Here is a 14,545-nt window from a genome sequence, read left to right as displayed (position 1 = left end):
CTCAGCTTCCTCGTCTGGAAAATGGCACCAGTCAGGACTCCTGGTTGTAAACGACAAAACCTCCTTTAGCTAAACTGAACAGAAATTTACTAAAGGAGGGGAGGCAGTCCGTCCCTTTTCCCCGCTCCCCTGTCAGCCCCCCCCCGCCCCCCAATCTCTGAGAAGGCTGGAGAGAAGGCTCGGTGCTTGGCAGTAGGGAGCGAAGCCCACGCCCCACCAGAGGCCGGACCTGGGCACACGGAGCGGCCTCCATCACGCCCTCCGGCCTCTCTGGCATTGGCTCCCCGGCAGGCCGCGCAGCGGGCTGTGATTGGTGGGGCTGAAGTCACGTGATGCACCGCTGCAAAGGATGCTGGGAAAGAACGTGGCTTCCACATTGGGGTCGGCGGGCGTCTCCTGTAGGGATTCGTCAAACCAGAGGAGAAACCAGAGACAATGGGTGGCCAAACAGAAGGACGAGTGTCCTCTGCACTCCCTCTTAAGAGACGCTGGGAAAATGAAAGGAGACGATGGCTCTGGATTTTAGAGAGCAACACTTTTATTATTCCCAGGTTTCTTGGGCTGCCGTCCCCTCCGTGGCTCACCAGGTCCCCTAAGATCGGGCCCCTCCTCCCCTCCCAAGGCACCCTCCAGGGGAAGTGACAAAGGTGGCAGTGAAGGAGGTGGAGGAGGAGAAACACCTTTATTGGAAGAGCGTGGACACGAGAAGGGGGAGGGGAGTGAGAGGTGGGGTCCAAGGAGCCGGCGCCTTTCTCAGCGTCTCCCTAGGGGTCTGAGCAGCGACGGGCTGGCACGCCCCAGGCCAGCACCAACAAGGCCCTGCTCTCCCTTGGGAGAAGGCCTCGTGGGTGGGAGGGAGGCAAGAGGCCTGGGATTCCCACAGAAAGGGGATGAGAAGCCACCAGGTTTCACCGATCCATGCTGTCGTCTGCTGGGCTGGAGAAACAGGTCTGTAGCAGCTTTTCACAGAACTCCAGCTCCTCCTGCATTGGGGCGGGGGGGGGGGGGGGGGGGGGGGATGAGAGCGGGAGCCCTGAGTGCAGAAGCCGGCCCCTACCTCCAGCACAATCTGCACTCACAGATGGCTCCTCTTCCCTCCCAGCTGCCCACCCACGCCTCCCCAGACCCCGGCCCCCAGAAGCCACCCAGGGTTCTGTGACCTCTGCTCAGTTCCATGACTCACTGTTTCTCTTCTCACTGTGTCTGGACTATTGAATCCAGGGTCTCCCAGCCTCCTGTCTCACTCCACTGGTCTGTCCTCACATCAGCCCCCTTGGGCTCTTTCTAACTCCCAGATATGACCGAACCCTACTAATCCCTCTTTAAAACCCTTTCCGCAGATACAAACCCCAGAAACCAAGAATGGAGCACTCATAGGTTGGACCACATAAACATAAAAGGTATCTGCATGGCAAAAAGATGCCAGGAACAGAAATGAAAGAATAAGAACAATTTGGGGTGAAACATATCTGTGACTCATCACAAAGGGCTAACATACTTAATACTTCAAGAGCTGTAATGAATCAACTGCAAAAACCACCACCCCATAGATAAATAGGCAAAGGATATGAATGAGTGGTTCACAAGAAAGGAAACAGATGTCCAACTTCACTCAGGGGAGAAATGCAAATGTAAACTGGATCAGACTACTTTTCACCAATCAGCTTGAAAAAAGGTCAAATGGTTGAGCCACCCTGTCCTGGCCAGGATGTGGGAAGGTGGGCACCCTTGTGGCTGGAGTGTCCACCGGTTCAACCTCTATAGAGAGCAACTTGGCCATAGGTAAGGACCATAGGTTAACCCTGTAACCTCACCTTTAACCTCCTTTAACCCAGCGTTTCCCTTTCTAGAAATCGTTCTACAGACACACGCACAGTATAAGCAACATATGTAAAAGGTTATTCTTTTAGCAGAGTTGGTGGTAGCGAGAGAGTGGAAGCAACCTGCATGTCAATCAAGAGGGGCAGTTACAGGAAAGAGACGATCCCTACCATACAGCTACAAAACGAAAGAGGAAAGAGCCATGGGCTCCCATACGCAGCGCACTCCTCCCGGGGATGTTGTGAAAGGGAGCAGAACAGTGGTCACTGATTTGGCACAAAATGGAGAGAGGATGAGGAAAAGAATTTATATGCACATTTGCTTCTTTGTGCACAGAATATCTCAGGAAGGCCACAGGAGGAACTGGGAGAGGTACTAGGTGGCTAGGGACAGGGGTAGGAGGGAGACTTCACTGTTTACCCTCCTGTGCACCTTGAATTTTGAACCACGTGACTATGGGACCTATTCAAAAAGCATCGGTAAAATTTAATTTACCCAGTGCCCACAAAAATACCTAAAAAAGAGGACTGGCTAAATCATGATATAGTCACCTTACAGAATACTATGCAATTGTATTACTGAATTACACTGGAATTAAAGCAGACCTCTATTTACACATCTGGAAAGATTTCCAAGACACAGACACACAGGGGAGACGGCCGCGTGATGATGGAGGCAGAGACTGGAGTGATGCATCTATAAGCCAAGGACACCAAGGGCTACCAGCAACTACTAGAAACTGGAAGAGGCAAGGAAGGATTCTTCCCTAGAGGGAAGCACTTCAGAGAGAGCACGGCCCTGCTGACACGTTGACTTCAGACTTCTAGTCCCCAGAACTGTGAGCGAATAAATTTCTGTGTTAAGCCACCCAGTTTGTGGTAATCTGTCACAGCTGCCACAGGAAACTAATACACAACCCTACCTAGAATATCACTGCCCAGCACTCGCTATCCTCTCACCAGTTTAATTTTTCTTCATGGGAGTTCTAACTCCCTGATGTCATATTATAAACAGTGTATGTTAAACTCTACATATATATATATATTGGGGCTGGCCCGGTTGCATAGTGGTTAGGTTCACATGCTCCACTTCGGCAGCCCAGGGTTCGCAGGTTGAGATCCCGGGTGCAGACCTACACACTGTTCATCAAGCCATGCTGTGGCAGGCATCCCACATATAAAGTAGAGGAAGGTGGGCACAGATGTTAGCCCAGGGCCAATCTTCCTCAGCAAAAAGAGGAGGATTGGCAACAGATGTTAGCTCAGGGCTAATCTCCCTCACAAAAATAAATAAATAAATAAACACATATTACCTATATTATACATGCATATACATACACACACACACTAGATATGTATGTGTGTATTTGTAAATGCATATGTGTGTGTGTTTGTTTATGTGTGTATCTGTCACCGTATGAACCCCATGAGAACCAAGTCTGTATCCCTTTGCTCCTCATCAAATCCCCAGCGTCCAGGTCAGGCACCCGCCCCTAACAAATGGAGGGATGGAAGAACAAAGGTTTCCACGGGTGTGTACGTGTGTCACAACTTCTCACGTTGCACACTTTCAACATGTGCAGTTTATTACGTCAACTATACCTCAATAAAGCTGTTAAAATTTTTTTGAAAAGAAAATAGGAGGGCCAGCCCCATGGCTTCGCAGTTAAGTGCGCGCGCTCCACTGCCGGTGGCCCGGGTTCGGATCCCGGGCATGCACCGACTCACCGCTTCTCCAGCCATGTTGAGGCCGCGTCCCACATACAGCAACTAGAAGGATGTGCAACTATGACATACAGTTATCTACTGGGGCTTTGGGGGAAAAAAGGAGGAGGATTGGCAATAGAAGTTAGCTCAGAGCCAGTCTTCCTCAGCAAAAAGAGGAGGATTAGCATGGATGTTAGCTCAGGGCTGATCTTCCTCACAAAAAAGAAAAAAAGAAAATAGGAGTGTTGGTCAGTTCACATGAGGCCTCCCTTACCAGGTTGGTCCTCACGGGTCTGGTGCCAGGGTCTGGCCCACCAGAGGCTCAGGGGACAAAGGCACAAATGCATCAAGCAATCACTGACATGCTCCCCAGCTGAAGCCCCAGGCCAGGCCAGGTCCCGGGCTCCCCTGCCCCACAGCCTGCAGGCACATATCTCCATGGGTTCCTATGACAAGGGCACAGGGCAAGCACCCGGGGGTGGGCATAGAGCCTCTCCTGGTCACCCCTGCTCCTCGCACCCAGCGTCCAGCACCCCTTTGTAAACGCTTGACGGTGTCCACGGAGGAATGGACTCCTGGGACGGACGGCCCAGGAGGGCGGCACATTCACTGCGCTCAGCTTTGCTGAAGCAGCACCATCTGGGCGGTACTTCAACAAGTGAGTAAACTACTTAATGATCAGTTACCTAAATCACAGAATCATTTAATAATTAAATAATTATCTGAATAATTAGTTGCTCTTTATCACTTATTTGATACTCATCTATTTAATTAAATATCTGAGTTATTTATCACTTATTTGTTACTTAATATCTAATACCTAACGAGTTATTATTTATCATTTACTTACTTATCTATTTAACCATGTAGTGAGTTATATACCACTCGTTACTTATTATCTAATTAAATATCTGTTATTTATCATGTATTTGTTACTTTCTATTTAAATATTTAATTGGTGGCTATTTATCATTTACTTATTATTTATCAACCTAATAAATATTTAACTATTTGAATGATATGATGTAGACAATTATATTAAGTAATGTGGATAATAAATTAATGTGTTAGCACTTTAAGAAACTCCAAGCTCCACGTTCTCCCTGCTGTCCTAACACAACACGAGGCGCATGGGAGGGGCAGTAACTGTCTGCTGAATGGATGACTAGAGAAACACACGAATAAAAAGATAATGTAAACGAAAGCATGGACGAATAGACCACAGAGGCCCCAATGGCAAGGATGACAGGGCTGGTCCCTCCCGCTGAGCCCCGGCTGGGTCCCCTCAGCCAGGGCCCCTGCCAGCCTGTACCTGGTACTCCTCGTGCTGCTGCAGCAGCTGGCAGCGGTGGCGGAGGAGCTCCTCCAGGCCCAGCTCGGGCTCCCGGCACTCCCGCACGCCCTGGGGAAAGTCTGTCACCAGGCTGCAGGGAGAGAAGAGCAGTCCTTGGAACCTCCCTCTGCACAGGCCCACCCCCCAGTGCTCCCACGGGAGCCTGGGCAAGTCGCTTCCCCGTGCTGGGCCTCAGTTTCCCCATCTGCAAGATGGACCTCACTACTGCCCCCACCCCGCCCCAGGGACTAAGATGAGACTTGTAGAAAACAGCGCACTTAGCACAGTGCCTGGCCTGGAGCCGACTCCACACGCGAGAGCTGCTGCCCGCTGGCTTGGCTGCTCCATTCTGTCCATTTTTGAGACACTAATCTGCTCGTACTGTGTGTGGGGCAGTGGCATGTAAGAAAGACTCTCCCCTCCACCCCAGGCTGCTGTGTCAGCCCCTACAGGTGAGGAAACTGAGGCTAAGGGAGGGCCAGCACCATGACTCCTGCTCCTCTCTGACCCTAAACCCTCCATCCCCACGAGGAAGGCCTCTCCTCTTGGCCCAGCGCACCTGCACAGGGCTCCCAGCACGTGCTCGTGGAAAGGGCTGTGTTCTGTCCGGATGAGGGCCACCAGCTGCTGGACCATCCCCATGGAGCACAGGGTTCCTGGGGGAAGTGCCTTGGGGGTCAGAGGCGCGGTCCCACCCCTCCCCTGTGCACTCTCCCGCCCCTCTCCCTCCTGCCCTCCCTTGGGAACCTCCCCACAACCTGCGCCCTCCCTCTGCCCTGGCTGCCCCACCTTTGTGTTCAGGGTGGCCCACCAGCAGGTTCTGCAGCAGGAACGCTGATTTAACTTTGAGCTTTTGCACCTGCTGCTGCATAGCCCGCATCAACACGGAGAAGCCATCCAGGCGGAGGAACTGCAACAGCCCGGCCTCCTGCTCTCGAACCAGGCCTGGGAAGAGGGAGAGGGTGGGGCCTCAAGGTCACAGTCACCACTACCACCACCACCATCATCATCGTCACCATCATCAAAACCACCACCACCGTCACCACCACCGACATCACCATCACCACTGTCATCACCATCACCACCACTGTCACCACCACCATCACCACCACCACCGACATCACCATCACCATCACCACTGTCATCACCATCACCACTGTCATCACCAGCACCACTGTCACCATCACCACTGTCATCACCATCACCACGATCACCAGCACCACTATCACCATCACCACTGTCATCGCCATCACCATCATCAACGTTACCATCATCATCATTGATTTCTATGGGCCTACACTTCACAACATTATCTCTTCTTAAGTATGTTTTATTGAGATGTAATTCATAGTCCGTACAATTCACCCTTTTAAAGTATACAACTCAGTGGTGTTTAGTATATTCACAAAGTTGTCCGGCCATCACCACTACCTAACTCTAGAACATTTTCATCACTCCCAAAAGAAGCTCCATACCCATTAGCAATCCCTCCCCACACTGGCAACCACTAGTCTGCTTTCTATATCTACGGATTTGCCTATTCTGGACATCCCATATAAATGGAATCATACACTATGTAGTCTTTTGTGTCTGGCTTCTTTCATTCAGCAAATTGTCTTCAAGGTTCATCCATGTTACAGCATGAATCAGCACTTCACTCCTTTTTATGGCTGAATGTATCCTATTGTCTGGATATGCCACATTTTGTTTATCCATTCATCCACTGACAGAAGCATTATCGGGTTTTGTTTTGTTTTTTTTTTATAATTTTATTTATTTTTTTTCCCCCAAAGCGCCAGTAGATAGTTGTATGTCATAGCTGCACATCCTTCTAGTCGCTGTATGTGGGACGCAGCCTCAGCATGGCCAGAGAAGCGGTGCGTTGGTGCACGTCCGGGATCCGAACCCAGGCCACCAGCAGCAGAGCGCACGCACCTAACCGCTAAGCCACGGGGCCGTCCGCATTATCATTTTTTAATCCTCGTGACCACTCTATGAGGTAGGTGCTCTAGAAATCCCATTTTACAGAGGAGGAAACTGAGGCCCAGAGAGCCAGGCTACATCTTGAGGGCAACGGGAATCCTGGAAGGCCTCTGAGCAGAATAAGAACTGGCCTGCGGGATGCACTTCCAAGGAGGTGCCAGCTCTTGGGCAGGCTCTAGGCCAGGGCAGACGGGAGCCACGAGAAACCCGTAGCTGCTAAGTACCTGACATGTGGCAAGTGTGACCGAGGCCCTGAGTCATTAATCTCATTTGAGTGTAATTCATTTAAACTGAAGATAAAAACTGAAGCAGTGTTAAAATATTTTCCCACTAGACACAACTTTGTCCCCTCACCAGAACTACCCTTTACGCTGACCGCTAAAAATGCAGCGTCTGAGTTGAGATGTGCTTTAAGAGTAGGTTTCCAAGACTTAGCATGAAAAAAGGTGTAAAGTATCTCATTAATATTCCATATTAATGATGGGTTGAAATGATAATATTTTGGATATATAGGATTAAATAATATGTTATTTAATTAAAAAAAAAAAAAAAGAACACCCAACAGGGAGAAGAAGACATGACGAGCCTCCACATCCCTTCACTCCCCTTCACGACATATCCAGGAGCAAGCGCTTCCCTTTACCCCACGGTCTCTCCACCAGGCACAGCTGACATTTGGGGCCGGATCATTCTGTGCGGTGGGGGCGGCCCTGTGCACTGTAGGATGTTGAGCAGCAGCCCTGGCCTGCGACTTCTAGACGCCAGTAGCCCCCAGACCCCCACTTGTGACAAGCAAACGTGTCTCCAGACATTGCCTGATGTCCCCTGCAGGGACAATCGTCCCCGTTTCAGAATAGCTGCTTCGCTCCCCGTTTATCTCTCACCTAGGTTATCACTGTGACGTCCTAACCAACCTCCCGCCTTCCATCGCCTTGTTCCCTTTAAATGCACCTTGGTTCCTGCCATCGCAGTGAAAAGCCAAAGTCATCGCCAAGGCCCACGCGTCTACCTGAAGAAGGCTAAGCAAAGGGAGGTGCAGGGCGTGCATCCCCCCTGGGACTCCCTCCTCCCCACTCCAACGCCCCACCCCGTCCCGTCCTCTGAGCTGTCTCACACTCCTCCATCTGACCCTCTCTTGGTCTGCATCTTTCCAAAACCCTTTCTCTGTGGAGACGAAGAGGCACACAGGAGCGGTGGCCGGCAGGGGAACCTCTGCGAGCCTCCGTGCCCTCACGGGTGGAGCAGGGGGCGCAGTGACGTCAAGCAGGAGCCAGGACACCATGCCCTGCAAATGGCTTGTAGCACCAGGCTGGCCATTCTAAGAACTTACCAAATGGTAGCTGCCACACAGTGGCATGCCCTGCAGTCACCCCCCACCAAAAAAAGACAGATGAGTGCACTGGAATGCACACTTTCAAATGGCCATGTGAATTTTACATCAGTTGAAAAAAAAAAGGCATTGCAGTCCCTGGAGCTCCAGCCTGGCATCCTGGATCGCTCTCTGGGGGACACCAGCCGCCAGGTTGTGAGGACACTCAAGCAGCCCCATGGAGAGGCCCCCCTAAAACAAGGAATGATCCGGCCCCAAATGTCAACAGTGCCGAAGCTGAGAACCCCGGTGGGCGTAGAGCACTTAAGCTGAGCTGCGTTCCTCCATAGGCAGGATCTGGCTCTCTGACTAGCAGGGGGTTTGGCAAGGTCATTGCTCTGTTCCCAGCACAGAGTCCCGACAGGTGCTGGGAACAAACGGACAAATGAGGCCCCTCTCCTCTGCCCCCAGCCAGGGGAGCCGTGCCCCTCCCAGGCAGCCCGCGGGATACTCACAGGAGATGGCGAAGAGGGCCTTGACGCGCACCGTGTCACAGGAGTCCCGGTCCAGCAGCCGCAGCAGCTTGCGCAGGGCGCCGAGGCCCAGCACCTGTTCCTGGATGGCCGCCACGTTCTGGCTGCACGTGCCGATGAGCTGCGCCGCCCGCCACCGCAGCCCCGCGGGCCCCGCCTCCAGGTACCGGCCCACCAGCAGGTGCATGCCCGACAGCTGGCAAAAGTCTGTGCCGGAGAGACGGGAGGAGGGAGGCCTGATGTCACGGCAGAGCTATGTCCCCCCCAAATTCACATGTTGAAGCCCTAACCCCCCGCCTCAGAATGTGACTGCATTTGGAGAGAGGGCCTTTAAAGAGGTGGGTAAGGTGAAATATGTCACAGGATGGGCCCGAATCCAGTATGACTGGTGCCTCATAAGAAGAGGAGATTAGGACACAGACACAGAGGGAAGACCACGCAAGGACACAGGAAGAAGACCCCTATCTACAAGCCAAGGAGGGAAGCCTCAGAAGAAACCAACTCGGGGCCGGCCCGGTGGCGCAAGTGGTTAAGTGTGCACGCTCCACTGCGGCAGCCCGGGGTCCGCCGGTTCACATCCCGGGCGCGCACCAACGCACTGCTTGTCAGGCCATGCTGTGGCGGCGTCTCATATAAAGTGGAGGAAGATGGGCACGGATGTTAGCCCAGGGCCAGTCTTCCTCAGCAAAAAAGAGGAGGATTGGCAGATGTTAGCACAGGGCTGATATCCTCACAAAAAAAAAAAAGAAGAAGAAACCAACTCTACCAACACCTTGATCTCGGACTTCCAGCCTCCAAGACTGTGAGAGAATAGATTTCTGTTGTTTAAGGCTCCCAGCCTGTGGTGCATTGCTTGACAGCCCAAACGCATGGACTAATACACCACGTGAGGCTGGACGGGCGGCCGGCTCCCAGGTGACCTACCTCCGAGTGCTGGCTCTCTCCCAGCACCCAACCGGGGGCCCCTCCAAGGCCGGTATGTCTCAACAATGTCAGCATTTAGGGGGTCAGGGTCCCAGGCTCCAGCCCACTAAATGCCATTACTGACCCCCAGTCTTTGTGACAATCAGAACATCCCTTGTGGAAGAAGCACACACAAGACCAGAGGTGAGCAAAGGACAGCCCATTGCCTGTTTTGTAAATAAAGCAGTACTGGTGAGCTTGGCGGTTCCTCAAAAAGTTAAACACAGAGTCACCATGTGACCACGCCGACATGTATATCCAAAAGCATGGAAAGTAGGGACTCGAGCAGATATTTGCACACCAAGGTTCACAGCAGCATTATTCACGATAACCAAAGGGGGAAATGACCCAAACGCCCAGCAGCTGATGAACGGATACAGCATGTGGACTAGCCACACAGAGGAGTATTAGCCAGCCACAGAAAGGGATCGAGTTCCAGTACAGGCTACAACATGGAAGAACCTTGAAAATGTCACACTCGGTGAAGGAAGCCAGTCACATAGTCTATGATTCCATTTACATGAGACCTCCAGAATAGACAAATCCAGCCCTCAATGACTACACCACGCCCCTCCAAATGGAAGTGAGGTCTCATCCTTCTATGGGCTCCACAGCATTTGGAATAAAACTCACCGCGCCTACCTCGGCCTGTAAGCCCTGCACGCCCAGCATCACTTCCTACCCCTCATCCCTCTCTCCACTCTGCCGTGCTGGCCTCACTGCTGTTCCTGCACACGCCAGGCACATTCCGACCTCAGGGCCTTTGCACTGGCCGTTCCCTTTGCCTGGAATGTTTTTTCCAGAGCCAGTCCCACAACTCATGCCCTCACTTCCAGTCTCTGATCAAATGTTGCCTTCTCTGACCACTCTGCCCAGAACCACCTCCTCTCTCATGTTCTAGGGAATGATGGTGGACTCCCAGCTGACGAGGGCAAAATGGCCAGTTATCAGGGAGGTAGTGGACTGAACCTGCTGCCAGGCTGGCTGTGTGGGGTGAGAGCAGGTGCCATCACTGCTCCTGGTGGCAAGGGGCCAAAGCAGGGAGGGACAGAGAAGTCCCATCTGGGGCCTGAGTTGGAGCCAGACTGGAGAGGCGGAGGCTGGAGGTTGGGGAGCAGGCCGGCAGCGTGGTCCCTGAGACAAAGGACAAGGGCTGAGCCGCAGCAGGACACGGGGCTGAGGAGGGGGCAAGAGACAGAAGGGAGACCAGGAGGCAGAAGGGGCAGGGCCCTGGCAACTGGGCGGTGCGCTGGGGCGGGCCCGGTGTACCCGCTGCGTTGTCCATGTTTTCACACAGGTCGGCCAGCAGCTCCAGGGCCCTCTCGCGGTCCTGCTGGTCGGCAGCCAGTTCAGCCTCGCTGGCCGAGGCGGGCGTGGGCTGGGACAGCACTCGGAGGCAGTTCTTCATCTGCTCCACCTCCTCCCTCTGGCCCCGGAAGGCGGCAGACATGGCCTCCTGCAGCCACTGGCGCCTCTGGGGGACGAGGAGGGGCGGAAGGGTGGGGGAAAGAAGAAAACCTCTATCAATAATTAATTCATGAATAACAATCGTTAATAATAACGGCCAACATATGAGAGCTGACTGTTCCTTCAATCAACAGACATCTATTGAGCATCTTTTCTACTGACAGACTCTTTTCTAGACACTAGATCTACAGAGAGACTGGCTATGGGGTGTGAGAGAAAGAGAGGCACCAGGGACTCCTAGGTTCTTGTCCTGAGCAACTAGAAGGACATGGGGAAGACAGCTGGAGAAGTGGGTGTGGATGGGGAGGAGCAGAGATTAGAGCTCTTTTCTTTCTTTTTTTTTTGAGGAAGATAAGCCCTGAGTTAACATCTATTGCCAATCCTCCTCCTTTTTTCTCCCCAAAGCCCCAGTAGATAGTTGTATGTCATAGTTGCACATCCTACTAGTTGCTGTATGTGGGACGCGGCCTCAGCACGGCCCGACAAGCGGTGCATCGGTGCGCGCCCGGGATCCAAACCCGGGCCGCCAGTAGCAGAGCGCGCGCACTTAACCGCTAAGCCACGGGGCTGGCCCCAAGAGCTCATTTTTGAACATGTTAAGTTTGAGGGATCCATTATACACCCAAGGTAAAATACTGAGTAGGCTGCCTGAAGCTCAGGGAGGCAGTCCAGCCTAGACCTGGATTTCTCACTCTCGGCTCTACTGACACCTTGAGCTGGATGTTCTCTGGTAGCGGCCATCCTGTGCACTGCGGGATGTTGAGCAGCATCCCTCGCCTCCACCCACTAGATGCCAATAGCAGCCTCCCCAGTGTGTGACAACACAGAATATCTCCACATGCTGTCAAATGTCTCCTGGGAGACAAAACCGCCCCCAGTAGAGAACCAGTGACCTAGAGATATAAACTTGAGAGGCATTAGAGTACAGCCCCAACACAACATGAGGTCACATGGGCAGTGAGCACAGATAAGGGCAGAGTCCTGGTGTACTCCATCACTGAGAGGCTAGGGAACCAGGAAGAACCAACAGAGGACATGGGGAGGAAGGGCAAGTGAGTGGGATGAAAACCAGGACGCTGTGTTGTTCTAGAAGCCAAATGAAAAAAGAGATCAAGGAGGGGGAGAATTCAAATGCTGCTAGTAGGTCAAATAAGATAAGAGCTGAGAAAAGGCCACTAGAATTTTGTTTTTTTTTGGCCAGGCCCTGTGTTGAGTGCTCCCATGAGGGCTCTGTAGTCACAGTCCTGGATAAATGCGGGCAGGATGCTTAATCTTTCTGTGCCTGTTTCCTACCTCCCTGTCCTAAAGGTTCAATGACAGCATGGATGTAACTGGATTAGCACAATGTTTCGTCTACTGTAATCGCCACGGCCACCAAAACATCATCAACAGTCGCGTGCCGCATAACAACGTTTCAGTCAACGATGGATTGCATATACGACGGTGGCCCCATGGGATTAGTACCACAGAGCCTAGGTGTGCAGCAGGCTATACCATCCAGGTTTGTGTAAGTACACTCTATGATGTTCGCACATTGACAAAATCGCCTAACCAGGCATTTCTCAGAATGTATCCCCGTTGTTAAGCAACGCATGACTGTGTAACAAATATTGCTATTCATCTCCAAAACCACCCTACGAGGTATTATTGTTATCGTCCCTGCACAGATGAGAAAATCGAGGCACAGAAAGCTTATGACTTGCCCAAGATCACACAGTCAGCAATCCGCAAAGCCTAAGCAGCCTGTCCACAGACTGGTGCTCTTAAGGAGAACAGCCCACTGCCTTCAGCAGCACAGCCTACCTGCCGGGCACTGTGTGGAGCCCTACTTCAACTGCATCCTCAGAACTACTCTAAGTAGTACTGCTGTTCTCATTAGCATCATCAACCTACGAATGAAGAACTTGAGGCTCAGAGAGATTAAGTGATATGCACAAGGTCACACAGCTGGATAATGCTGAATCCAGGTCTGTCTGGCTCTGGAGACCCTGGTCTTTTCTTTTTACCATGAAGCTATTCTGCCTCCCAGCACAGTGCTGGGACCCAGGAATCTGCCTCTGCAGACACTTCTGAGATCTGACCTTCAGCCTACAGTAGCCCATCTGGCACAAACATAGCGAACTATGCCTTCACACCTGGACTCCTGCCCCCTACCCAGGAAAACCCCAGCTTCTAGCTCCCCAAGCCACACTTTCCAAGATATATCTGTCCCCACACCCCTCACCCCAGCTTCCCCATCGCTTACCTCCTCACTCATGGGTTCCGGAGGGGCGTCTGGCTCCTCCGAGCCCGCCGTGATGGCCATCTGCAGCAGGCCCTGGAGGTTGCGCGGGGGCGGGGGGTTGCCCGAGCCCCCCGCCGAGGAGCCGCCGCCCCCTGACGAGCAACTCTGGGAGGCCGGGGGCAGCGCCAGGGGCAGGCGGCTGCCCGTCGAGTCTCGGTTCGCCATGGGCTGTTTGTGAAGAAGGGAAGGATGTGCTGGGGATAGGAGTGGTCACCGCTGAAGTAGCTCTGGCGTCCTGACGGGTTGACTCCTGGGGGTCTGCTGAGAAGGTGGCGTTTTAGGGGAGCTCGGCGCGCCCCCATCACCTCGAACCACTCTGCCCACACCCCCCTTAACCACAGTCCCCTTTCCTCCCTTCATACCAACTGGACCCTTCCCCAAAGTCACAAGCCCCTCCTTCCTCCCTAATAACAGGCCCCACCCACTCTCCCTAGCAACCTAGCAACCCCCTCCCCCATCTCCACTGCACGCGTTCCCGTCTCTTAGCAACGCCACGGCCCTGCCTCCATAGCAACAAGCCCTCCCTTTGATCGTCAGCAACAAATCTCCTCCCTCCTCTCCGAAGACAGGAGCCAGAGCGGGGCGAACCTCACCTCCCCGGGAGCGAGTCGCGACCGCTACTGAAAACAGAGTCGCCCGCACCTGACTCTGGTGGGCGCCGCCATCTTAACCGGAAATACGCAGATCTCTCCCGGAAGTCACCGGAGCACCCACCCAACTTCGGGCCGTAGCCGGGGCCGAGGCAGCTTGCCCGCCTCTTAAGTCCTTCCCACCAGGCCCAACGCTGCGCTCGGCCCCGCCCCTCACGTAGGCCCCTTCCCTCGCCTCACGCTCAAGCCTGGATCCCGCCCCTCAGTGAGCCCCGCCTCCTCATCCTCATTGCAAGGTCCACCCCTGCCCTGGTGTAGGCCCCGCCCCCAGGCCTGGCTCCGCTTCGGCTGGGCCCCGCCCACCCCCACCTGTCCCGCCCCTTTCTAAACTCTGCCCCGCCCCACCACCTCAGGCTCCGCCCCGTCTAGGCCTTTCCGCCTCTCCCAGCTAAGCCCCGCCCCTTCCCTAAGCCCAGCCCCCATACCTGCAACGCCGGCCCCGCCCCATCTCGACCCTGCAGGTTGTGGGGCTCCCTTATCCTCAGGCCTTTTCCGC

The 14,545-nt window shown here is 53.4% G+C and overlaps 1 protein-coding gene across 1 annotated transcript; it reads right to left on the bottom strand.

Moving 5' to 3' along the window:
* Nucleotides 1-520: 520 nt before the first annotated feature.
* On the bottom strand, nt 521-14,110 carry HSPBP1 (HSPA (Hsp70) binding protein 1). The gene is made up of 8 exons (XM_004439075.3): nt 13,993-14,110; nt 13,361-13,657; nt 10,918-11,122; nt 8,668-8,892; nt 5,650-5,805; nt 5,420-5,516; nt 4,840-4,951; nt 521-983 (listed from the first exon to the last, which is right to left on the bottom strand). Exons 2-8 carry the CDS (start codon nt 13,562-13,564, stop codon nt 909-911), a joined length of 1,074 nt encoding a protein of 357 aa, XP_004439132.1. The 5' UTR covers nt 13,565-13,657; nt 13,993-14,110; the 3' UTR covers nt 521-908.
* Between the last annotated feature and the right edge of the window lie 435 nt (nt 14,111-14,545).

The sequence above is a fragment of the Ceratotherium simum genome, chromosome 33 (assembly GCF_057802395.1).
Source record: "Ceratotherium simum simum isolate JZ-2026a chromosome 33, ASM5780239v1, whole genome shotgun sequence".
Lineage (NCBI taxonomy): Eukaryota > Metazoa > Chordata > Mammalia > Perissodactyla > Rhinocerotidae > Ceratotherium > Ceratotherium simum.
The sequence above is the reverse complement of the archived record's forward strand: the minus strand, read 5'-3'. Positions and strand labels throughout refer to the sequence as shown.

Excerpts from the sequence above, each read along its gene's own strand:
- HSPBP1 (XM_004439075.3), bottom strand. The coding sequence starts at position 13,564 with ATGGCGAACCGAGACTCGACGGGCAGCCGCCTGCCCCTGGCGCTGCCC. Across the intron at positions 11,123-13,360 it reads CGGAACCCATGAGTGAGGAG|AGGCGCCAGTGGCTGCAGGA; the intron begins GTAAGCGATGGG and ends CTCGTCCCCCAG. Across the intron at positions 984-4,839 it reads AGCAGCACGAGGAGTACCAG|GAGGAGCTGGAGTTCTGTGA; the intron begins GTACAGGCTGGC and ends GCCCCAATGCAG.